General features: G+C 54.1%; 2 protein-coding genes across 5 annotated transcripts in view; both read right to left on the bottom strand.

The window, feature by feature from the left end:
• PLCG2 (phospholipase C gamma 2) overlaps positions 1-15,781 on the bottom strand; it is a 202,115-nt gene extending 186,334 nt beyond the window's left edge. The window contains exon 1 of one of the 3 annotated variants that reach the window (XM_059903784.1): positions 15,708-15,781. The gene's annotated coding sequence lies outside the window, so the exon portion shown is untranslated. Of the gene's footprint in view, positions 1-11,229; positions 11,252-15,691 lie in introns of those variants that run through there. The other 2 variants (XM_059903783.1, XM_059903787.1) reach the window with 2 other exon arrangements.
• Positions 15,782-18,975: 3,194 nt separating this feature from the next.
• Positions 18,976-25,004, bottom strand: part of CMIP (c-Maf inducing protein) — a 236,668-nt gene continuing 230,639 nt past the window's right edge. For both annotated transcript variants that reach the window (XM_059904977.1, XM_059904978.1), the window contains 5 exons: positions 24,238-24,285; positions 23,036-23,182; positions 22,093-22,198; positions 20,940-21,010; positions 18,976-19,286 (listed from right to left, as the gene is read on the bottom strand). In XM_059904977.1, coding sequence (XP_059760960.1) covers positions 19,233-19,286; positions 20,940-21,010; positions 22,093-22,198; positions 23,036-23,182; positions 24,238-24,285 — 426 coding nt within the window. In that variant the 3' untranslated portion in view covers positions 18,976-19,232. The remainder of the gene's footprint in view (positions 19,287-20,939; positions 21,011-22,092; positions 22,199-23,035; positions 23,183-24,237; positions 24,286-25,004) is intronic.

Here is a 25,004-nt window from a genome sequence, read left to right as displayed (position 1 = left end):
CCCTCCCCAGCCCGGCCCCCAGCACATCACCGAGAAGGCCCAACCATGAACCCAGCCTCCTTCCGGACGATGGCCCCTAGTCCCTGGCTGACTGCTGCTGGGCCCACCCCTAGCTGGCACCCAGGGCAGTGCCACCTCCCCCCCCAAGCTCCACCCTGATGCAACTTCCCCATCTGGTGTCTTAGCCTCCTAAACAGGTATCAAAAACTCACTAGGGCAGGGGCTCTCAACTGGTGATTTTGTCCCCTTAGGGTTTCCAGATTTAACGAATAAAAATGCAACCTTTGGGACATAATTCTACTAAAAAGTTGTGAGTTGCTCATCTGTGATGCAAATTTAACTGGGAAACCTGTATTTTATCTGGCAACCTTATACTCAGGGGACATCTGTCCACATCTGGAGACATTTTTGATGATCACATTGGGGGGTTCTATTGGCAGCTCTGGCACAGAGAACAACGCAGCCCAAATGTCAGCAGTGCCCGAGGCTGACACACCTGCCCTGGGTCGTTCCCGAGGCTGACACACACACCCACCTGCGACCTCAGGGACTTGTCAGAGGGAGCAGTGGTTATCCTCACGTGAAAGCCAGGGAGACCGAGGCACAGGTTAAATGGCTTGTTCAAGATCACACAAAGTGGAGTCTTCCGCCTGTCTGTGCCCTCTCCTCTCTAATAACCTCGTGTGTTCTTCTAGACAGGGAGCCATGCAAGGCCAGCCAGGAAGTACAGTGCGGGAAGGGGGACTGGTAGAGCTTTGCAGGGTCCCCAGACCCCCCGGGGCTGGCGCTCTGGGCTCCCAATGGGCAGGCAAGCCAGTCCTGGAGAGGGAGGTTCCCAGGCGGCACTACCAGGGATGCTGTCAGTTGTGCCACCAGGGGGCAGCAGAGACTTGGAAATGATTCCGTGCACCCGTGCCTTCTGCTACTGGAAGGAACTGGGCATTCATCCTGACTCCCGGGTCCCACCCACAGAGATTCTGACTAAGCGAGTCTGCATGGGCACCAGGCATTGGTGGGTTTTTTTGGTTTTTTTTTGTTTTCTTTTTAAACAGCTCCCATGTGCAGACAGGATTGAGAACCAAGGGCTCAATTTTCATGCCTGATTTCCCATCAGAATCACCTGGGAGCTTTAAAAAATACCAATGTGGAAACAACCCAAATGCCCATGGGTGGATGAAGGGATAAACAAAATGTCGCATATATTATACAGACAGTGGAATATTATTCCGCCTTAAGAGGAATGAAATTCTGACACATGTTACATGGATGAACCTGGAACACACTGTGCTAAGTGAATTACTAGCCAGACACAAAAGGACAAATATTGTATGAGTTCACTTATATGAGGTTCCTAGAAGCAGTCAAATTCATAGAGACAGAAAGTAGAATAGATGTTACCAGGGACTAGGGAGAGGGAGGGATGGTGAGTTAGTGTTTCATGGGTACAGACTTTCAGCCTGGGAAGATGAGAAAGTTCTGGAGGTGATGGTTGCACCATAATGTGAATGCACATAATGCCACTGAATTGTACACTTAAAAATGGTTAAAATGGTAAGTTTTATGTTACATTTATTTTACCACAATTAAAAACAACCATGTAATGGGAATATACATGCTGGGTTTCATGATTAAAGTTTAAGATCACTCCACAAAACAAAATACAAATGTCCACAGGTCTCACCAGACTAACTAAATAAGACGGTCTGAGGGTCGAGCCCTGGGCACTGATATTTTCTAAGTGTCCCAGGTGAATTTAACGTGCAGTTACGATGGAGGGTCCCTGTTCTAAGATTATTCTAAGATTCCAACATCCAGGAAGAATAGTGGGTGTGCCATTCATTTATATGTTGTGATGGTTTTAAAACCTGTCCACAAATTCTTTGATGCCCTTCCTTCAAGAGGTAGAGCCTAATTCCCCTCTCTCTGAGTGTCAGCGGACTTAGTGACTTGCTTCTAACAAACAGAGAAAAAAGAAAAGGGAGAAGTGATGGTGATGGAGAAACAAAGGCCTCCCACCAACAGCCATGAGAGGGAGCCATTATAGAAGTGGATCCTCCAGCCCCAGCTGATACCCTGGTTGCAATCACAGGAGAGACTCTGAGTCAGAACTACCCAGCTAAGTCACTCCAGAATTCCTGTCCCACAGAAGTGGTGAGATAATGTTTGTTTTAAGCCACTAAATTTTGGGGTGATTTGTTACACAGCAATAGATAATTAATACATCCATTCAGGAGTCATTGAACCATCCATGCATCCCTGTACACACCCACCCATTTATCTACCCACCTACCTCACCTATCCTTTCATTTATCCATCCATCTATCCATTGATCTCCTTACCTATTCATTCATTTATTCACTCACACATCCACCCATCCATCTACCCCTCCATCCACCCACCATCTTAGAACACAGGGCCTAGCACATAGGAGACCCATGTAAATATTTGTCAAATAAATGAACGAACATTTTCTAAATGTCTCCTCTATGTTACTGCCTGAGACAGGCCAGGGGACTTGCTGAGAAACATGACCCTCTGATCATACTGGGTTGGTACCTGGTCCTGCAGGACAAGCCTGGGCAGCCCAAGGACATACTCTGGCTCACAGAGACTGTTGACCACCTTGTGGGGAGGAACTTCCCCACCTGAGCCCATCCAGCCTCATTTCCTCCTGCTGAGAAGCTTTAGCCTGGAAAAGGAAGACTAGGGGGATGGCAGAGCCGCCTGCCCCCTGGGGGGGTTTGTGATGAGAAGATCTGGGCTTTCCTGGAGGCCAAATGGGGCAGCCACAGAAAGGCCGATTTCCTCCTGTGCAGCCTCATTCTCTTCCCTGAGAACAAGATGGAGGCCCGGGCCCCTCCCACCCTACACATGCCTTTTCTAGCCTACTCTCTTCTCATCCCTCAGGGTTACATGCTAGGACCTCAGTTTTCTCATCTGTAAAATGGGAATAACAAGGGTATTTTGGAGGTGAGATGACTGGGTGCCTGGGAAGAGCCTCAGCAAAGGGCCAGTGGCAGCAAGCACTATATTGTGCCCTGGGAGCTGTGATGAGGAGTGCAGAGTGACAGTAAAACCAACGTCCTCCCAGCGGGGGCAGGGCCGCAGGTGACCACCCTCTCCTCTCTGCTTTGCTCACTCTGCTCCTGCTGTGTCATCTCCTCCTGTTCCTCTAACATTCCATGCCCGGCTGCTCCCACCTCAGGGCCTCTGTACAGGCTGTTCCCTCCTCCTGGAAAGCTCTTCCCCAACTGACAGCTTCTCCCTCCCTCCTTCAGGTCTCTGCTCAAATGGTCACCTTCTCAGCGAGGCCTTCCCTGGCCCTCCTTCCTTTACTCTCTCCATCCCCCTTTTGGATTCATTTTTTTCCATTACATTTATCCTTCTAAGACACTACATCCTTTCCTTACTGATTCTACTTATTGTCTGACTTCCCTCAGAACATTGGCTCCACAAGTGGGGGTTTGGCCTTGTTTATTCACTGCTAGATCCCTCACCTGCCAGAGTGACCAGCACATAGTAGGTTTACAAGATGGATGGATGGCTGGATGGAGGATGATGGATAGATGGATGGATGGATGGAAGATGATGAATGGGTGGACGAACGAATGGATGGCTGGAGGATAATGGGTGGATGGAGGATGATGGATGGATGGATGGATGGATGGATGGATGGATGGATGGGTGGATGGATGGGTGGATGGATGGATGGAGGAGGATGGATGGATGGATGGATGGATGGAAGATGATGGATGGATGGGTGGATGGATGGATGGATGGATGGATGGATGGAAGATGATGGATGAATGGGTGATGACTGAATGGATGGATGATGATGAATGCATGGATGGATAAATGAACAGATGTTTAAAGTAAGGATACCGAGTGGGACTTCTCCAGCAGCCCTGAAATCAGCATCTAGGCGTAAGTTCCCCACATTCTAGAAAAAGCCAGGAAAGGGAAGACCAGACCCCAAGACTTATTAAATGTGCCTGCAAAGGTTCTGCTCTCCCCATTTCTCATCCCAGCACCAACAAAAGATGGGGGTGGGATGAGGAGGGAGAGAAAAGGAGAAACTTCCCTTCCCAGGTCCCAGGTTCACCCCTGTCCTGCACCCATCCCCAGGTAAGGCAGGTACTGCTGATCTTCACGTGGCACCTGCCTGATGTAGGGGGAAGAGAACTGGCAAGAGGTGCCAGGGTGGCAGGAGGTGACCACTGCAGGGAGGTGTGAGTTCTGGGAATCACGTGGACACCAGGAAGGAAGCAGGGCCTGAGACACTTTCCCAGTATCATCCCACCCAAAAGGGCTGGTCCCAGGGTGAGGAGACCTCTCCCCCCACCCCCAGGAAGCAGTGGGAGGTGGGAGATGGACCACAAGGAGAGGGAGCTGCAGGGGAACGCGCCGTGGGGACCCTCACCTCTGCCCCCACCCAGACGGTTCCCCAAAAAGCACACATTTGGGCTAACTCTGAACACCCCTGTGGACAAAAGCACGATGCCTGCCATTTCAGAAAGTAAGCAATGTTGCCCGCCATCAAGCCATCAGCCACTGTAGCCATCCCATCCCGAAGAAGGTGCGCCCTGAAGGGAATTCAGGATGGAAAAATACAGGATACTGGCCCTAGAGAGTTAAGATGACTATCAAAGGAATAATTTCAATGAGCCCAGACTCTTGCACCGTCCCATACACAGAAAGACACTAAAATCATTAACTTGAGATGTCTGGTTTTTGTGTTTAGCAGTAATCTTTTGTAAGTCTTTCTACAGAATTTTTTTTTCCCAGCAACAACTCCTATATATCCTGGTTCCTCCCTTACCTCTTTGGAACAGTCCCTCAGAGCCATCTGAGAGGCTGCCTTCCTGGGCTATAGTCCTCAGAAATGTCCTCGAATAAAACATAATCCTCAACTTTTAGGTTGTACTTTTTTTTTTTTTAAGTCAACACCCCTGGCCACTTCTCTGATGGCCAGCAAGAGAAGCAGCAATGACCAGACAAGGGCAAGGACAACACCAGTGGCCCCTTCTCCACCTTCGCCCCCCACAGGAGGAGACAGGGACTCAGAAAAGGGAAGACGCATGAAATGAACGTGAAATTGGATGGCAGGCTAAAGTTCTCAACTAGCCTGGGCATTTTGCTACCGAAAGTGTCTTTAAGAAACTGGAAAGAAGGATTTCAGAGAACAAGGTTTGGCAACAAAGAACACACCATGCTATATGTGTGCTCCACACTGAGCAGTGGGCCAGCTTCCCTTGCTGGGTCGCCCTGAGGATCACAGGAGCTCAGCTCGGCAGAGCGTCTGGCACGCGGAGGTCTCAGGAAATCGTTGAATGAAGGGACATTAAAAACAAAACAATGGAGCTAGGAGTGCGGGGGGGGGGGGGGGGGGGGTCAATAGAGGGAACCTACCCACCCCCCTTCCTTGGCCACCACTGTGGGGAAGGGCCACAGCCTGAGCTGTTTTACACCAAGACATCTCCCAGACTGCAAGACAGGAGCGTGTCTGGGTGACAGGCTTGGGGACAGGATGGAGAGCTGGAGGGCCCCCCTCCCGGTACTGGTACCCTGCCCTCTCCCGGACCGTGCTCTGGGGCAGAGCCCCAGGCCCGCAGGGTTCAGGGCTGTTCTTCCTGCTTCCCTCAACCCTGCAGAGCCTTCCCTGTCCGGGGGTCTTCAGCAGCTGCAACACGTGCTGCTGGAAGGGGGGGGGGGTCTCCATGGCAACACTGACGTCATGGACCTGGAGTCCCAGAACGGTGCCTCCCGCCCCCACCATGGCCTGGTGCAGCCCTAGCCTCATTCTGCAGCAGCTGGGACCTCAGGGGCGTTGGAGCTGCCACCCTGCCCTCCGCTGGGTCTCGTCCTGGCCACGGGAGGCAGACAGCTGTGAACAGGGCCAGCCAGGTCTCACCTGCTAGCCACCTTCCCGATGCCCCTTTGTCCTCAAAGCACTCTCAGCTGGCTGCCAGCTCAAGAGACCTTACTTCCTGTTTCATTAACAGGAAGCCCCGGAGAAAGCACATCTTAATACAATGTGGGAGGTGAGGTGCTGGCCTCAGCCCCCAAATGCTAACCGCGCCTGAGGACTAAGACCTAAGGGCCTGGCCTGTCTCTCCTGCTCCACACTCCTCCTCCCGGCTCCTGGCACTCTGCCCCTCCCAAGTGCCAGCCACTGCCTCAGGGCCTCCACCCTTGCTCTTCCCTCTCCCTGGAAGGCTGTTCCCTCCTCCATCTCCCCTCGGGGCTGGTCCTTCCCGGCTCCTTCTCCAGGTCAGCTCTGTGCTGCCCTGGGAGGTGCTCCCTCCAGCCTGTACTTCCTTTTAGCTCCATAGATACACCGCCTTGATGGAAAATATCTGCGGGATTAGTCTAATGGTTGCCTCCTCCCTCAGGCTGTATGTGGTGGAGGACAGGGTTTACTGTATTCACTCCTGAGTCCCCAGTGTGCCTGGCACACAGTAGGTACTCAATACATTAAAAAAGAAAACAAAAAAAAACAGGCTTATTGAGATATATTTCACATACAATCCACCCAAGTAACGTGTACAATTCCATGTTTTTTAGCATATTTACAGAGCCGTGCAGACATCACCAAGAGTCAATTTTAGAACATGTTCATCACCAAAAAGAAACCTCTGCCCTTCAGCTCTCACCTCCCGGTCCCCTGACCCCTCGGCCCTAAGCAACCATTAGTTGACTTTCTGCCTCCAGAGAGTTCCCTGCGTCAGACAACTGGAATGTAAAGCATGTGGACCCTGGCTTCTTTCAGTTACCAGTGCTTTCCAGGCTCAGTGTATACATTTTTGCTCAATGAATGAAAGGCTATGGGAAGCAAAGGAAAGGTGCTCTCCTGGTGGGATGATGGGCAGCGGGAGGACGGACCTGGGTCTGTTATGGGATCCACATCTAAGAAGGGACAGACTCTGAACGAGACTATGGCCTGGCTGCCCCAGAGACACACTTGCTTGGCTCAACATCAAGATTCCAGTCTCGCTGCCCAACCCCTGACAGTGGATGTAGGTCAGATGCCCACTGCCCCTCGGTTCATCCGCAGAGCTCCTTTCCTGTCTTCACATCGGAGTTTTTCATTCATTCATTCGTTTATGCCACAGAAATGCAGGGTTATGATCTATAAGTCTTTCTCTTGTAAATGAATATACTTTTCTTTAAAAAAAAATCAAAATAGACAGATGCTTGCTTTCCAGGGTGACCTGAGGCCAGACCCTCAAACCTGGCAGCTCTGGACATCAATTCTGCAGGAGGCCCCCACAGGGGGTCCAGCCTTTCCTGCATGGGGTCCCTCACGGGGGGCTCTTAAACAGGAGGGAAGGGGGCAGGGCACAACCTTTAAAAGAATAACATAGCCCAAAGACACGACATATTTGGTTCTAATCAGTTTAGGTCCAAGATGGCGGTCCACTTCCAGTGGACCTTGAGCCTCATTATGCCCTCATTGTGACACATCAGCTAAATGACACACCCATAGGTGCCACGACAGTTCCAAGGCTGACCATAAAGGTCCAAAAGTGGGCGATAGCCCAGTTCCTGGAAATCTCCACCCTTTCCCCCGAAATAGCTGGAATACTCCTCCCACCCATTAGCCTATGAAATTACCCACCCCTATAAAAACTGACAATCCCATACCCTGGGACCACTCTCGCCTTCTGAGATGGCCCACACTCTGTCTGTGGAGTGTGTGTCTCTCTAAATAAATCCACTTCTTACCTATCACTTTGTCTCTCACTGAATTCTTTCTGCGACGAGACATCAAGAACCTGAGCTTCATTAAGTCCTGAGACCAGGTGTGTGATCTCAGGTAAAAGACCGTGGGTTCAAGTCCCAATCTGAGGGGACTTCCCTGGTGGTCCAGTGGCTAAGACTCCACACCCCCAATGCAGGGGGCCCGGCTTCGATCCCTGGTCAGGGAACTAGATCCCACATGCTGCAACTAAGAGCTCACATGCTGCAATTAAAGATCCCACATGCCACAACTAAGACCCGACGCAGGCAAACAAATAAATAAATAAATATTAGAAAAAGAAAAAGTCCCAATCTGAGATGCACGGTTTCAGCTCTGGGGTGGCCTTGAAACTGAGCAGCACCCTGTGGGGCTCCCCCAGGTACAAGCCCCATCTGTGTCCCCTGTTTCTTGTTTGTAGGAAGTAGGCTTTATTCAGCCTCCTTGACCTTCTCTGAGTTCCAAAGGTCAGATCCAAACAGTTGCTAAGCAGGGAAGGGAAGGAACACAGAAACAAGGGAGGAGCAGTCAAGAAACAATAGTGCAGCCTTGCGGCAGGGTCCTGGTTCCTCCTCAAGGAATATACATAACAATATCCTTGAGTTCTTCTGCAGAAACTTAGGCCCCCACCCAGGTGGAGGATGGTAACTTCAGGCTGAGCGCAAGATTCCTGAAGCACCGCCCTGTTACCTCACCACCAACCAATCAGACGAAAGTCACACACCCCGCAGCCCTCCCACCAAATTTTGCCTATTAAAAACTCCTCCGCCCGCCCCCCCCCCCCCCACCGCCCGTCAGGGGCTTCCCTGGTGGTGCAGTGGTTAAGAATCTGCCTGCTAATGCAGGGCACATGGGTTCGAGCCCTGGTCTGGGAAGATCCCACATGCAACGGAGCCACTCGCCTCCAGCTAGAGGAATCCCTAGCAACAAAGAACCAACACAGCCATAAATAAATAAATTTATTTAAAAAAAAAAACAACTTCTCCCCCCAGACCATATGGAATTTCGTTTTCTTTTTTTTTTTTAATATTTACTCATTTATTTGGCTGTACCGGGTCTTAGTTGCGGCACGTGAGATCTTTAGTTGCAGCATGCGGGCTCTTATTTGCAGCATGCGAGATCTAGTGCCCCAATGACCAGGGATCGAACCCGTGTCCCCTGCGTTGGGAGCGTGGTGTCTTAACCACTGGAGCACCAGGAAGTCCCAGGATTTCAGGGGTTTTGACCATGAGCCACCTGTTCTCCTTGCTTGGCCCTGCGCTAAACTTTTCTCTGCTCCAAACGCCACTGTTTTCGTTTGTTTGCCCTCACTGTACATCGGGCACGTGAACCTGTAACAGCCTCTGAATTCACACCATCTCAGTAAAAACCATTTATGGGTGTGTAAGTGCTGGCTCCAGTCCTGTCCCCTTGCTGCTCTCCCCACTTCCCACCGAGTTGCCACTGCCCCTGCTCCTGGTTTATGGAAATTCTGGAACCATGCTGTACACACAAGAGCCACTGGCCACATAAGGCTGCTACTGGGCACTTGAACATGATTGGTCCTTACTGAGATGCCCCGGAAGGGCAAATTACACACCGGGTTTCAAAGACTTTGTAATAAAAAAAAAAAAAAGAGGAATGTAAAATATCTCAATAATTTTTATATTGATTGCAGGTTGAAATGTTTGGGCATGTTAGGGTAAGAGACATATATTATTAAAATGAATGTGGCCTGTGTTTACTTTAACTTTTAAAAATGTGGCTACGAGCACACTTTACATGTGTGGCTTGTGTTCTGTTTCTCTAGGACAGCACTAGTCTTGAAGAGCCGCCCACCAGGGGACACAGCCCCCAACCCCGTGGCCGTGGTGGACACCGCTGGAACTCCAGGCCTGTGAGGGGCTTAAGATGCAGCCACCAAAAACCCCACCTCCCACCCCAGCAAATCCCCTGTAGCCGGTGGGTGGGGGAAGCCCCAGACAGGAGCTGCTGTTGAGACCAAGCAGGACCCTGTGGGGCTCCTGGACACAGAAGCCTTTCTGTGTCCCCTGTTTCTTGTTTGTAGGTCAAGGGATACACGTAACAACATCTTTGAGCTCTTTACAGAACTAAAACCCCCAACAAATGGAAGATGCTAGCATTCTTCATTCCAGAGAAGATCACAGTTTGATAACCTCGAGAAGCTCATCAAGAGATCACCTGAGGCCAGATCAAAGGAACCAGAAAAGCTCATCAGGAGCTTTTCTGAGACCAGATTAAAGGAGTGCAGGCCCTGCACACACCTTGATCCTTATCAGCAACTCTGCCCTTGAACCATCGCTCTAAAACTCCTCACCAAATCCTCCCGGGTTGGGACACAGTTTTTCAGGGCACGAGCTCACTGTGTCCCCCTTTGCCTGGCAAAGCAATAAAGCTATTCTTTTCTACTTCATCCAAAACTGTCTCTGAGATTCGATTCGGCACCGGTTGCACAGAGGCCAAGTTTTCGGCAACACTGTGAGGGGTAAGTTGTGCCCAGCAAGCTGCTAAGATTCCAGAACCCCGTTACTTGAACCTCCTTCCCACTGGATCTGACAGCCCCTTCCCCTCCCTGGCAAATCAGAGAGGAGACGCAGCCCGGTGTTTTAGGGGTGTCAGCTCCTTGTCCCTACCCTTACATCAGAGGAAAAACAGCCAAGATGTCTGTCACCAGGAGCTTGGTGGAGACCTTCCAGCCCGTCCTTGGCCTCCTGCTTCTTTGATGACCGCAAGTGCTCTGGGGAAGGTTTCATTTCTAGAGGTGACTCTGAAAGGCAGGTTGCAATACCCTGATGAGTGCAATCAGGGAGCACGTGGATTTCATCTCCCTGACAAATCTGGGAGAGGCTAGCCCAGGCTTGCCTTATTCAGCATTACCGTGGAACAGGAGGGAAAGTCAGCCTTGAGGTTTTCAAGGCCCCATCCAAATCTGGATAGAGTACACTGAAAAATAAAGCCAAGTCACCTATCCTGCCATGTACAGCTGTGCAGGTTGGGCACTGTACAAGGGTGCCGAATTTTGAAGTATGTTTATTACATAAACTTGAATATTTACTATGACAAATTTCCAGCAGGTGGCAGTAGAGTGTTTTGAGGAGGCGACACAACCATTCACCAAGAGGCTTCAGAAGGATGGACAAGTATGGCTCTGATTGGAGATGCCATGGTGGCACTGGCACCCCTTATGCTCCCCAGCCCAGACAAGCAGAGAGGAGCAGCAGCCACCTTGTCATTTAAAAAATTCTGTTTTGATGCCACTTAAGAAAAAAACTGATGCAAAATGCAAATAAAAGAAACCACTTTAAAGTGGCATTTCGAACATTCACAGTGTTGCACAATCACCACCTCTATCTAGCTCCAAAAATTTTTCACCACTGGCGGGCTGCACCCCGCAGGCCTATAAGGCCTGCACTCGCCCAGCTTTAAGATGGAGGAAAGAGCCCAGAGTCAGCAACAGAGACATCAAAGGTTTACTGGATGGGGGAGCTTACATGTCTGAAGCAAGGTCCTGGAGCAACGTTGCACCGAGCAAAACCCCACCGTTGTGGCTCCTGGCGGGCAGGACACGGCGGCAGGCTTTGCTCCTGGGGGCCGGGGGAGGTTACCAGTTATAGGGGAAATGACCTCAAGTGGGCTCATTAGTTACCAGGGAAACCAGCAGAGGGACACCGGGCCTTTGATAAGAACAATCACCAGCTGGGGCCCGGGGCAAGTACACATAGGAAGGTCAATCAGGTGAGTAGGGTGTAGGGGAAGCAGGCCCTGGTCGGCAGGGGTTGGACAGAGAGCAAGAGAACAGCCACCTTGAGTGGCCTGACCATACGTTCACCCCCAAATAAAACCCCATACCCATTAAGCAGTCACTCCCCAGCCACTGGTAAACACCAATCTGCTTTCTCCCTATACAGATTTGCCTATTCTATTATTTCATATAAATGGAATCATACAATATGTGGTCTTTTGTGTCTGGCTTATTTAACTTGGCAAAAGGTTCTGAAGATTCATCCATGTTGGAGCGTGTATCAGTGCTTCATTCCTTTTCATGGATGGATAAGAGTCCATTGTCTATATATACCATGTTTACTTATCTGTTCATCTACGGATGGGCATTTGGATTCTTTCCACTTGCTGCCACTTTTATAAAGTTGACGTGGGGCTTTCTCTGGTGGTCCAGTGGTTAAGACTCCACGCTTCCAATGCAGAGGGCGTGGGTTCGATCCCTACTCAGGGGAACTAAGATCCCACATGCTGTGCAGCCAAAAAAAAAAAAAAAAAAAAAAAGTTGATGTGTAACGAACACAGTAAATTACACGAATCTTAAGTGTAGAGCTCCACGAGTGTGTAAACATCTGTGTATCAAGATGTAGCGCATTTTCAGCACCCCAGAAGATTCCCTCCTACCTTCCTCATCAATAACAACCCCTGCCTTGCAGAGATAACCACCACTGTGACCTCTGTAACCACAGATGACTTGTGCCTCTTCATGAACTTTACATAAATGGAATCATACAGCAAACCCTCAATTGTGTCTGGCTCCTTTCACACAACATAACGTCTGTCCAATTCGTTCACGCCATTGTGTGGATCCGTTGGATCTTTTTCTCTTTTTCTGCAGAAGCCTCTCATATGGACATGTCACCATGTATTTACTCTTCCTCCTGTTGATGGAGGCATTGGCGTCGTCCGCTGTATGTCTGTTCCACAGTTAGTTTATTCATTCTCCCGTTAGTGGACATAAGGGCTGTTTCCACTTCGGGCTATTACGAATAACACTGCTATAAACATTCTTGTTTGTGTCTTCGGTGGACACGTGAGCTCAGCTCTCTCAGGCGTCTACCCAGGAGCGGAGCTGCGTGGTCACGGGGTCAGCAGATGTTTAGCTTTAGTAGATATGCTTCCCAAAGCGGGAGAACCAATTTCTACTCCTGCCAGCAAAGTCTGAGAGCTTCTGTCAGCTGCCACTCCCACCTCTGAAAATGGGTGCAAGCTGATTCTGGGGGCCCCTGTCGCAGAGCTCTTCCAGCTCAGCTGGGAGGCACCTGTGTTGCTAAGGTCGGGACAGGAATACCCGGTGACCTGGTATCCCTGGGAGGGATGTCCCAGCCTGTCGTGGAGACGCTGCCCTCCATCTCGCCCCTCTGTCCCCTGGCGCAGTCAGTCACTGTCTTAGTTTGGGTCTCCCCAGAAGCAGGCTCTGCGATAACTATTCCAGCAAAGATAGCTTATTTGGGAAGCGGTCCCAGGAACCAGGAATGGGACCATGGGAAAGTGAGGGGAGAAGGGCAGGAAGTCCTAACAAGCAAGTCAGCCCAGGGGGCAGCTGGAGATTAATCGCAGGGAAGGACTCCAGGAATCAGGGAGGAAAAGGAGCCTTGGAGGTCTCCGCCCCCACCAGGAGCCAGAGACCAGGGGCATTTACACACCAGCTCCCCCTGCCACGAGGGCTGCGGCCAGGCAGAGGTGCAATTCTGGGCCTCACAGAGCCTCAGGGAATAAGCCAAGAAACCGAACTTCACCCTTCACTCCTTGCTGGCCCTCCTTCCATACCTATCGCCACGTTCTACAGTCTTACTCCTAAGCTTCTCTTGAATTTGTTTCTCCACGTGGTCCAAGCCACAGCCTCAGCCCCATCCACTCACCAGTCAGCAGTGGAGAGATCTTCCCATAATGCCTGGGTCATAAGCTTGCTTTGATCCCCAGCTCCCTGCGTGACCTTGAGCAAGAGACCCAGCCTGTTCTGGCCTCCACTTCCCCATTGGTCAAGAGGGATCATGTTAGCACCTGCCTCATAGACTTGCCAGGAGGAGTAAATGAGTTCAGACCTATAAAACCCTGTTACCATGCCTGGAGTGTAGTAGGTGCTGTATACATGCTTTGTCAGCAAATGGATAAGATCATTGCAACGTCCTTACAATCATTCATAGCCCTTGGGGTAAATCCCAGACTTTGATCAATAAATATGACTAACAAGACACTGGCTGGTCTCACCTCACACCTTCCCCCTGTGATATGCTGAGTGGTGGCCCCAGAAAGTACCTTCACCTGGAACCAGTGACCAGGAACTTATATGGAAAAAGAGTCTTCTTTGCAGATCACGTAATCATGCTAAGGATCTGGCCATGAGATCATCCTGGATCATCCAGGTGGGCCCTAAATCCAATGTCACATGTCCTTACAATAGAAAGGCAGAGGGAAATGTGAGCTGGAGAAGAGGAGAAACCACACGAAACAGAGGCAGAGATGGGAGTGATGCAGCTGCCAGTCAGGAACGCCAGTAGCCACGAGAAGCTGGAAGGGAGAAGGAAAGGTTTCTCCTCTACAGTCTTCAGAGGGAGCAGTGGAAGCACGAAGTCCTAACCACTGGACCGCCAGGGAATTCCCCCTGCCGACATCTTGATTTTGGACTTCTGGTCTCCAGAAGAAGAATACATTTCTGTGTTTTCAGCCACCGGGTTTGTGGTACTTTTTGTGGCAGCCCTGGAAAACGGATGCACTCTGTGTTTTAGGGCTGCTGTGAAAAAGCACCACAAACTGGGGGGCTTAAAATAACAGAAGTGTATTCTTTCACAGTTCTGGGGGCCAGGAAACCAAATTCAAGGTGTTGGCAGGGCTGGTTTTTTCTGAGGGCTGTGAGGGAGAGTCTGTTCCCGGCCTCTCTCCCGGCTTCTGGTGGCTTACTGGCCATCTTTGGCGTGTAAGAGACATCATTCTAGTCTCTGCCCTCATCTTCACATGGCCTTCTGCCCGTGTGCCTGTCTCTTCAGATCAATTTCCTGCTGTGCACGTCTGCTCCTGTGACCAAATTTCCCCTTTTTACAAGGACACCAGCCATACTGGATTAGGGCCCACCCTAATGACCTCATTTTAACTTGAATACTCTGTAAAGACTTTATTTCCAAATAAGGCCACACTCTCAGGTACTAAGGACTTCAACATCTCTCTTTTAAGAGACACAATTCAAGGATAACACCCACCGCCCCGCCCCCATGCCCACCATGCTTTCCATCGGCGGGTCCCAACACAGATCCCGCTCCGGTCTGTCTTTGCACACTCCCCTTTCCTCTCTGATGATGTGACAAACGTCCTCATTCTTCACTGTCAACAATACCACCTCCTCCAGGAAGCGCCCCCCCCCCCCCCGACTCCCAAAGCCTGGGTTAGCTGCCACCCTCCATGCCCACCATAGCTTCCTGTCGTAGCATCTGTCACACAATATCAGGGCTGCCTGACTGATTGCCAGCATGTGCCAGGTCACTGGGGCCCTGGAGGGCGAGGGCCATGTCTCGTGCTTCTTCTAGCATGTTTTCTAGAACGTGCTAGCACCTGCTAGAAGCAGGTGTTCAATAAGGAAGAGTTGAATGCACGAATGAATGAGGCCAGGCCCTTATCCAAGGCTCTCTGACCCCTTTCCCGGCTGGCCTTTAGAGAAACTTCTAGCAGTCTGTCAGACACAAATGACAACCAGGTTCCCACGTGATACAACTCCAGGGCGTACCATTCACACTGTAGTCCAAGTGACTGGAGGACAGCTCATTCTAAAGTAGGCACTGTTTGAGTGTGGCAACCTGGAGAAGTGCATCAGGCTGGCCTGCGGACCACAGAGCTCAGATCCCACTAATCCAGTGGCCACTCTCTTGGGAGTGCTTCTCCCTGCCCCCATTTCAGGATCTGCCCTGAAATTTCCTGATGAACATCCCTCCCCAGCTCAAGGACCTAGCGCTCCACTGGGCTCTCACTGGGCCCCTCACCATCAGCTGTGGGGGGAGGGGTGAGGGGGGGAGAGGGGGAGAGGGGGGAGTTGCACGTCTGTTACGGGAGGAACAGGTAGGGTCCTGGCATGAAACAGAAGACCCACTCTGGTGGGTTCTGGAAAGTACGTGAGGAAGGGCTAGCTCTGGAGGGGCGGGTGCCGGTTAGGTAATTGACAAGGGACGCTGAGGTCCCGGAACTTACACCAGGGGTCTCTTACCACGTGCAGGTCAGCAGGGTGAGAGGAAGACGCGGTGTAACTCAGTTTCTGCAGGAGGAGGGCGAGTTGGTGACCTTCCGGGCCAGTGGACGGGCGGGGTTCAGGAAAGTGAGGCACTGGATGGGCCGGGTTAAGGAAAGTGAGGCACGCGGGGTGGGCGGGGTTAAGGGACGTGAGGCACGTGGGGTGGGCGGGGCTAAGAAATGTGAGGCACCTGAAGCTCACAGCCCATAGGTCCTACCAGGCCAAGGCTGGGGGGAGGGGGGCGGGGGGGGTACCTGAGCTCACAGAGGGAGGCCGATTCTGCAAGAAAAGCACGGGGGAGGAAACGCCCTGATTCTCTCTTCCCGCGTCCCTGCCTCTCTGCCAGGTAGCCAGCATTCTCCAGGCTCAGCCGGAGGAGCCCAGGTGACAGGGTGGGGAGGAGGGCTGAGGACAGGTGCCTGCAGGGTCCTACCTTTTCCATCTAGCAGTGATGAGCGCCTGCTGAGCCAGGCCCTCTTCTGGGTGGGAAGATTCAGAGACGGCAGGTTGCGGTGCCTCACAGCCCCGTGTCTCGGCCCGCAGCTGGCTGTCGTGAAGCCAAGGCCATCTGGCCTGAGGACCGGAGCTCCTGCAGCTCGCCCGCCACCCCTGCAAGTCCAGGACCCTCCTTGTTCTCACGCAGGGCACCTGGCTTCCCTGAGTGGCCGGAGGTCGTCATGTGGGTCAGCTGACAGGCCGCACACCTGAGGGATGTAGAGGCCTCGGGGAGTGAGGCGGCCAGGGGAGGGGGAGGTGTGCGGAGAGGCAGGGAGGCAGCAGGGGTAGGAAGAGGGTGTGGGGTTATCAGGGGGCGGTGAGGGGGTTACACCAGTTGTCCTTGGGAGAGGGATGAGGGGCCTGGCTGGAAGGGCGGGGTGGGGGGCGGATGGAGGTGCAGGGGGAGGAGGAGACTCAGCAACATAGCAGCAGTTGGCTGGCCGTGGGGCAGGGTGAGTGATGGAGCCGTGGGGCAGGGTGGAGGTGAAAGTTACATTTCTTCTTATCTGGGGGAGGAGCCAGCTGGCTGGATGCGTCTAGGCGCTGGACCTCCGGGAGCCCGCCACAGACCAGAAGCATCCACGTCAGCCAGAGCGTCTCAGAAATGCAGAGTCTTGGTCCCCACCCAGACCCTGGGGATCAGAACCCGCGTTTTCTGGAGACTCTCACTGGACTAGAGCTTCTGTGACGCCCTTCCGCACAGCAGTCTAGGTGGACGGCCGGGCTCTACCCTGGGGGTGACTCTTCCCCCCCCCGGGGACATTAGGCCCCATCTGGAGACATTTTCAGTTGTTACAACGGCAGTGGGCGGTGGAGGGGTACTCCTGGCATCTAGTGGGTCAGGGCTGGCGGGGGCCTGCTCAACATCCTTTGATGCCCAGGGTGGCCTCACGACAAAGGAAGATCTGCCCCCTAACGCGCCAGGGTGAGGAGTCCTGGACGCTCGGAGAGGGTGTCCGGGCTCTGCCGTGAGCCCCCGACTCTCTGCCTAGGTCTCATCCCTTCCCATCCCCCTGGGAGGCCCCCTCAAAGCCACACAGATAGGCCAGATGTCAATGAGTCACTTACAGTTTATTTTTGCCTGAAAGTATTTCACATCTCTGAACACAGCTACGTGACAGTAGTATTAACCATCAGGAAAAGCAACAGTGCGAAGGGAAAAGGTGGCATGTCTCGGCTCTTCTTTTTTTTTTTTTTTTTTTTTTCTTTTTAAATTTTTTTTTTTTTTTGCTTCTGCTTCTTCCTGCACCAGAGTGCTGTAAAGTATGGGACCGAAGGGGAGCGAATAAAACCAAACAACAGAAAACAACAACAACAACAACAAAAAAAAACACGAAACGGAACACACTCACACGCACACACGAAATCAAACCTGGCACGGAAAATGAATTAAGACTGAAACCCAATTTCTTTTTTTTTCCTTTTTTAAAAAAATGAGGGCATAGTCGGGGGGTAATAAAGTCTACCTAGCAAAGTATAAAACGACAAAAGCATGGTTTCCATTGAATAAGATTAAATATATATAAAACAATTACATTGACTGGGGGTTAGGTCTGGAGGTGCCGAAGGGGGGCTGTGTTTGTGCTAAACCAACAGAAGAAGGGGCTTGGGGGAGAGGGGACCCCAAGTAAACCATGAGGGCTGTTTTGTACAGTGAGGGCTTGTTTATAAAAGAAACAGAGGTTGGTGTGTCTTTGGGGCAGGTGTGGGGACGGAGGGGGCAGAAGGGGCGTCTGCGCTGCAGTGGTCACATTCGTGGGCGGGGTGGGCAGTCAGGCTGGTGGAGGCGACGTCTCTCTTCTCCCAAGAGACCATGCAGAGAGGCGGGCATGCATGAGGGGACCGCGGGAGGCACAGGACGGCGGGGAGGCCACAGGTCGCAGAGCCTCGGCGGGGACGGGGGCAGCAGAGGCCACCACCGCAGATGGGAGAGCTCCGGGGGAGGGGGCGGGGCAGCTCTCCTGCGGGACGGACGGGAGGACAGTTTAGCACCCTCCCCCTCCAAATGTGTAAAAGGGGGCCGAGAGAAAGCTGGGGTCGTAGAGGAGCAAGACGACGATGTGGGGACCCCACTTCTCCTCCCCCAGCTGACCTCCACCCCGTGAGGAAACCGGAGACTTCTGGGATCGAAACGCACGGTGGCGTGGCGGGCAGAGGGATGGACGGACAGACCGACAAGAGAGCGTTAGCATAGAGAATCCATTACGAAAAAGCAATTAATTTTCCAAGGAGGTTCTTTTTTTTTTTTTTTTTTTTCCGTCTGTTTGTTTCCTTTAAAAAAATAACAAGAATACTACTACCACTACCCTGACAGCTGACTGGTTTGTACAGTACTACACGCCAGGGGCTGCCGGCGGGCGGGCGGGCGGGCGGGTCAAAGACTTCATAAATAAGAAGCAGGTCCCAGACCTGCAATTTGTCAAACGTTTCTTAAATAGGCGCATTATTTAAATCTTATGTACAACAAGAATCACTTTGCATAGCAATGGCGAGGACACAGGACGGGTTGTGGGTGTGATGACGTGACCGGGTCTTGTCCGATGGCGATGGCGACGGTGGGGGCGAGTTCTCGGCAGGGCCTCGGAGGGAGAAAGCATCCTTCCTCGGCCTCCAGGCCCATCGGGGTTGCGTGACGATGGCATCAGAGTTGACTCTTCCCACATGGCATTGAACACAGAGGCAAAGAAAATCCACAAAGGGTCCCCCCTCCCCAAGCGCCCCCATCCCCACCCTCTCCCCGACCCGCTGCCGCTCCTCTGGTTGCTACAAAGTCCGTTTTAGATCAGGTCAAGGTTTCCGATTATGAAGCTAAAAGAATTAGGTGGGGGCTGGGCGTGCTTACGGACCCCCCTCCCCACCCCCTCCCCCCTCCGCCCCCAGAAAGACTCCCCCGTCTATCTCACAGCCAGGACGCGGGGTGGGACCCCGAGACCCGCTGCTCTACAGCTATTAGTCAAGAGTTGCGTGTCGCAGTTGCAAACTCCTTCCTGCCGAGCGGGATTTTCACCAGGCTTCCGTGTAGCGGACGTCCACCTCCTTCAGGTTGGGAAGCTTGGCCTGTGGGGGAGCAAGAAGGATCCAGTCCCTTCCAGAGCCTGGTGGCGCAGAGCTCCACGCCCCACCCCCCGGCGGCTGGCGTTCCCACCGTGCCCTCCCCACTTTGTCACCATCGGGGGCTCCCGAGCCCAGAGCTGGGGAACCTCCGGGAGAACCAAGCAGGTGGCACACGGCTCCAGAGAAAGCAGGTGACAGCTGCTGGGGAGTCCACGTTCCCACCCCAGAGAGGCTTCGGATCACTGGCTCTGGGGGCAGGAAACCCAGGACGTGAGCCCCCCGCCACTGTCACTTGCAGGCCACCTGCCCTTGGGTAGAGCCCTGGCCTCCCGGAGCCGGCTTCCTCATCTGTGGAGGGAATCCGAGTCCCGTCCCTGGCTCACAGGACGGGCCGAGGGACTAAATACCAAACACAGGGCAAACCCAGAGCACCCGGTCCGGTCCGAGACAGTGCCTGTGCCCTCAGGGCTGTCAGGAGTTGGGCGGGGAGAATGAAGAGGGATCCATAAGCTGCAGGTTCCTGGCGGGTGGGTGGAGATCCTTCCCACTCAGGCTCCCCCACGTGGATCTGTGGCCAGACTACAGGATCCCACCTGCTGCTCCTCAGGGCGGCTTCCGGCTCCCCATCCCTGCCCCCCATCCCTGCCACCCAGATGCGCTTCTGCTCTGCCTTCCTTTATGAACAGCTGACTTTTTCTTTACAAGCCTTCGCTGTACGGAGAGGCTACCAACTGGTCTCCTGCCTTTACTTCCCGCCTCCCCAGCTTCCTGGGCACTGGCCTGCCCGGCAGACTCACTTTACCCACTCCTTTCCGTGCAGGCTCTTCCGCCCCAATGAACGGAGCTGACAGTCCCCTCCCTGCTGGCCCCTGAGCCCCGTCCTGCTTCAGTCTGCTGCGCGTGTCTGTCTGCCGGGACTGAGCTCCCTCCTGGGCAGGGGCGAGCCCGCCGCACCTCGGCGTCCCTGTCCCCAGCGCAAGCCTGCCACACAGACGGCATCTGGAGGCTTGGCCAGTGAATGCGCCCCAGGCTGCAGGTCTGGCTGCGCTGGGGGGGGGAAGCTGAGCGGGGGAGGCCCTGCTGGAGGTGGGCTTCCAGGGCGCGCAGGGGCCGGCGCGCTCCTGGCCCAGCCCTTCCTTCCCAGGGCGCTGGCTCTGCGGCTGAGGCCAGCCCTCCGGGCCCAGGATGAGGGGGCGGCAGGAGCCTGCCGAAGGCCCAGCCCCTCCAGCCCTGACGAGACATGCGTTTTTACAAACAAAATGTGCCCACCTTTTAAGTGATATTAAGTTGCCAACCTAGCCCAGCCTGCTGGTCCTGGATCTCACCTGTGTGACTGCACCAGCCCTGCAAACCTTCTCCATGCTGCTACCCCTTGCTTGTACTCTCCCTCAAAAATCCTGTTTTCCACATAACAGCCAGAACAAGCTTTTAAAAGCAGAACTCACTACCCTGCTTAGAGCCTCTGAAAGCTTTCTCCTGAACTTGGATGAGATCCAGAGTCCTTCCGTGACCTGTGAGGGCTTACTCGGTCTGGCTCCAGTCTCTCCTCTCACCTTCTAGTCACGTTGGCTACAAAGTCGGTTCGTACCAACACTTTCTGCCTCAGCACCTTTGCACTTGCAAAGGAAGGAAGGAAGGAGGGAAGAAAGGGATTACCTTCAGGTCTTCGTAGGTGTCCGCTGAGAGCTTGGTGCTGTTCATGTTTAAGCTGCAGAGACTCTTCATGGCTGTCCAGGGACAGACAGACAGACACAGTCATTAGGTCAGTGGGACCCCACAAGAGGCAGTTGCAGGTACAGGATGGAAAAGCTGGGGGCGGACTGAGTTGCTGAGGCCTCTGGTTAGGAGACGGGGTCGGGGAGGTGGGGTTTCAGAGGCACAGCCCGGGACCATTAGGTAGAGAAGGGTCTATTTCAGGCAGGAGCTGATCTGAATTGGGCCCACGTTCTCCCCTTGCCCTCTGAGCCTCTCTCCCTTCTGGTCCCTCTGTCATGTCCCTCCACTGCCTGTACCCCAAATGTCCCCAGAACTGGCCTGCCACACTGCAGACAGTGGACCCCGCTGTGATGCTAAACCTCATCCTCTCTGCCCTCCGTTACCCCGTCACCTGCCCCCAGCCACTCCCAAGCCACCCAGAACGTGCCGACGACCTTGCAGGAGTCATGCCCACTGCCCAGCATGCCTCCCCCTCGGTCAATTCTGACATATGTGTCTTTCACCCCCAGATCCAGTCACCTCCCTGGGAAGCCTTCCTGGATTCCTCCCAGCTGAGGCCCGGGGCCTCTCATCTAAACCAATGGACCTGGAAAATGGGAAATGCAGATTTCCAGGCTCAACATCACCCAAGATTTGAGTTTAGTAGATTAGGGTCAGGGTACAGAAGTCGGCAGTTCTAGGTGCCTCGAGTATTTTGTGGCTCCTTCTACTAGGGCGGTGCTTCTCAAACTTTAATGTGCGTGAGAGTCACCCGGCACTTTGTTACAGTGCAGTTTCTGAGTCAGCAGGTCTGGGGCAGGGCCCGAGAATTTGCATTTCTAACCAACTCCCGGGTGAAGGCTGTGGCTGGGGCTGCAGCTGCTGCGGCGGGTCAGGGGAGCACGATCGCCCTCAGGGGCTGTGACGGTGTCGGGAGGGCACGGGTTGGGCCTCACTCATTCTTCCTTTCTCCGCTAGAGCATCAGCTCCACGAGGGCAGGGGTATTTCCGCCTGGCACGGAGGAGGTGCTCCGGGAGCACAGTGCACGGTGCACGGTGCCCAGCCTGCCGCGTGAATGGAGGAAGGGAGGAAGGGATGGACGGATGGACTCACAGCTGAGAGCCAGCAGGCCGGCGTCGGTGACGGGCGTCTCGCACAGGTTCAGCACCTGGAGCATCGTGAGGTGTTCCGACAGGAGCCGCAGGCCGGCGTCTCCAAACTGTGGGGCAGAGACCTTCTCAGCCTGGAGACCGACGCTGGCCGCCCCCAGGCACCCGGGGCGATGACCCCGAGGCAGGGGCAGCGGCGGACAAAGGAGACAGGACAAAGCCCAGGCCTGAGGCCCATGGCCTCCACGCCTCAGGGCCTGGGCCGCTCTCGCTTCTCTCCAGAGACTCCAGTGCCCTGACCGGGTTCAAATCCAGCTGCTGCCGGTGCCGTGGGCCAGACAAGGGCCCCCCTGGAGTCGGTGTTGCCATCTGTCAAGGGTGGCTTTGAACTCAGTGACTCGTGGCTACTAGCGGGAGCCGAGGTGGCCCTTCCCTGGGCGGGACAGCGGGACAGCAGGGCAGCTGGCAACGCCCGGGTTCTCTTCTGTGAGATGAGGGTGTCGGCAGGGCCTGCACCTCACGGTGGAGTGGAGACCACACGTGCTGGTACGTGTTTTAACAGCCCAATCGGTACTGAGCACGGGCAGCGAGCGCCGTGCGCTGTGGTCATTATTACACGGAGGAGACCCACCAGCCGCCTGCACACCCCCTGGGCAGGGGTGTGAGACCTGTGTCACGTGTCAGCTGTGCCGGGCACGTCCCTGCTCTGGGCCTTGGCGACTCCAACTGTGGGACGGGCCACTGGGCTTCGCGAGGGGCTAAACCTTCTCTGGCCTGGGACCCTCTGGGGGACGTGGGCGCTGAGCCGTGGAGGAGGCGTGGTGATCAAGCGACTGGACCCGTGGGTTCTGGGCAGAAAGCCAGCCATGGAGGAGGGTGCGGGGCAGGTCTGGGGCAGGGGTGCACAGTGGGCACGGAGGAGGGCGCAGGGGGCAGGCCCTATGTACCTGAGTGGACCACAGGTTTAGCTGCTTGAGAGAAGGCAGTTTGATGAGGTGCTCAGCGCAGGCACTGGTTACGTTGGTGAAGGCCAAACTGAGGTTCTCCAGGTTTCCGAAGGAGCCAGAGCTCAGCAAACGGGCCAAGTCAGCATCCTGCAGACGGGACGGGCAGGCGGGGTCTCAGGAGGCCTGGGGCTGCCAGCAGCTCCCCGAGGCCCTGAGCCTCCCCTCCCCAGCCCCACAGAAAGCTGTGGCGGGGAGGAGAGCATGGTCCAGTGGGTTGGGACAAAACGGGGTGTCAGGGAGGGCGCGGCCGCCTCCACGTCTCCGTGGTGGCAGCTGCCTAGCTGGAGAAAGCCTTCGGAGCTGACTCACAGCCTGAGTCACCAGTGGGGTGTTCCGAGGCCACGTCCCTCCCGCAGGCGTGTGCGTGCACGTGTGTCCGACCGTCTCACTTTCCCAGGCGGGAGCTTGCGCCCATTTCCCACCCGCAAACACTGAGGCCCTTTCAAGGAGTATGTGAGCGCTAGACTCTGAGGTCACTGAGGGTCCCTTCCATCTTTGTGATAGAATCCTTGAGTTTTAGCTGCCAACTGGCTGCCCTGGATTAAGGCTAATCTCCCAGCTAGGTGGGGCCACGTGCTGAACCTGGACAACGGTATACAAGCAGACGTGTCCCACAGAACTTCCAGGAAGGTCCTTAAAGGGAAGGGGCATGTTCCTCTTTGCCTCTTCCTCCTTCCTCCTGGCTTGAATGGAGATAAGATGGCTGGAGCTTGAGCAGCCAGTTTGGACTATGAGGTGGAAGCTATGTGCCAAGGACAGTGGGGCAGCAGGATAGAAGGAACTAAGATCCCTGAAGACCTTGTAAAATGGGGAAGGAAAGAGGCACCAACCTGATAGGCTTCTTGTCATAAGATAACATGAACTATCAGCACAATTTATCTGGTACGTGAATCCTCAACGTATATGAGCTATTATTGTCATCATTATGAATAACTGGTAACATATTAACATTGATATCAACAATAATCTTTATCATAATGTTTGGTTTCCTGCAACCCAGTTCCCTCCTAGGGAGGGAAGTACCATAGGGTCCCTGTTCACCTCCTCCCATCACCTCCAGCAGACACTGTATGCTGTTCCCCACCAGGGAGGATACCCCACTTCTTCCCTCCCAGCCCTGCAGAAGAATGAAACCAACTCACTGTGGACTTGGAGGGCAGTGTTAGCCTGGTGGGCCCGCCTTTCCTTTGCTGCAAGAGAAGCCAGACTGGTTACGACCCACTCTTCCCTGAGCCCTCACCCGGTACCCGCACCTCCAGTAACACCTCTCATGGCACTGTTTGTACTTCTTGGTAGTGGCAGGCAACATGGTGGTCTCTGTCTCAGGGGCAGACCCCGAGGCCAGGTCTGAGGGCAGGTGGTTTATCAGAGAGGCGACCCCAAGAAACCCCAGCAGGGGAGCGGGGAACTGAGACCACAAAGGCCCCTAAAGGAAGAGGCTGTGATCACCCCAGCTCCCCCTGGGCCTCTGGGAAATGGTGGCGAAGTCACATCTCACAGAGAGACCCCACCTCTCCCGCCAGTCACTGCTTGAGAGCTGCTCCAGGAGACCAGGGGGCGTGAATTCTCCACCCCTTCCGTCCTGCTGTGCCCGCGGACAGAGAAAGCCCTTTGGCCAGGAGGGACGGGTGCTGGTGTTCGGAAATCAAGCCCCGTGCCCTGAAATGAAGGGCCTGAGGGAAGTCGGGGAGGGAGGGAGGGAGGAGGGGGACAGACAGCCACTGGCAGGCTTGGCTCGGAGGGTGACACAGGATGTGGCCGTGACCAGGCCCATACGGGCTGTTTGACTTTGGGCCACAGACTCAGCCTCTCTGATCATCTGCAAAGCGGCGGGCGGCAATCCCGACCTCTCCGGGTCTGGAGGAGGAGTCAGTGAGGTGGAGGCCCGCACAGGTGCCACGGTCCCTGG

This window comes from Balaenoptera ricei, chromosome 19, assembly GCF_028023285.1.
Source record: "Balaenoptera ricei isolate mBalRic1 chromosome 19, mBalRic1.hap2, whole genome shotgun sequence".
NCBI classification, from domain to species: Eukaryota; Metazoa; Chordata; class Mammalia; order Artiodactyla; family Balaenopteridae; genus Balaenoptera; species Balaenoptera ricei.
This window is presented reverse-complemented; position numbering and strand designations above follow the sequence as displayed.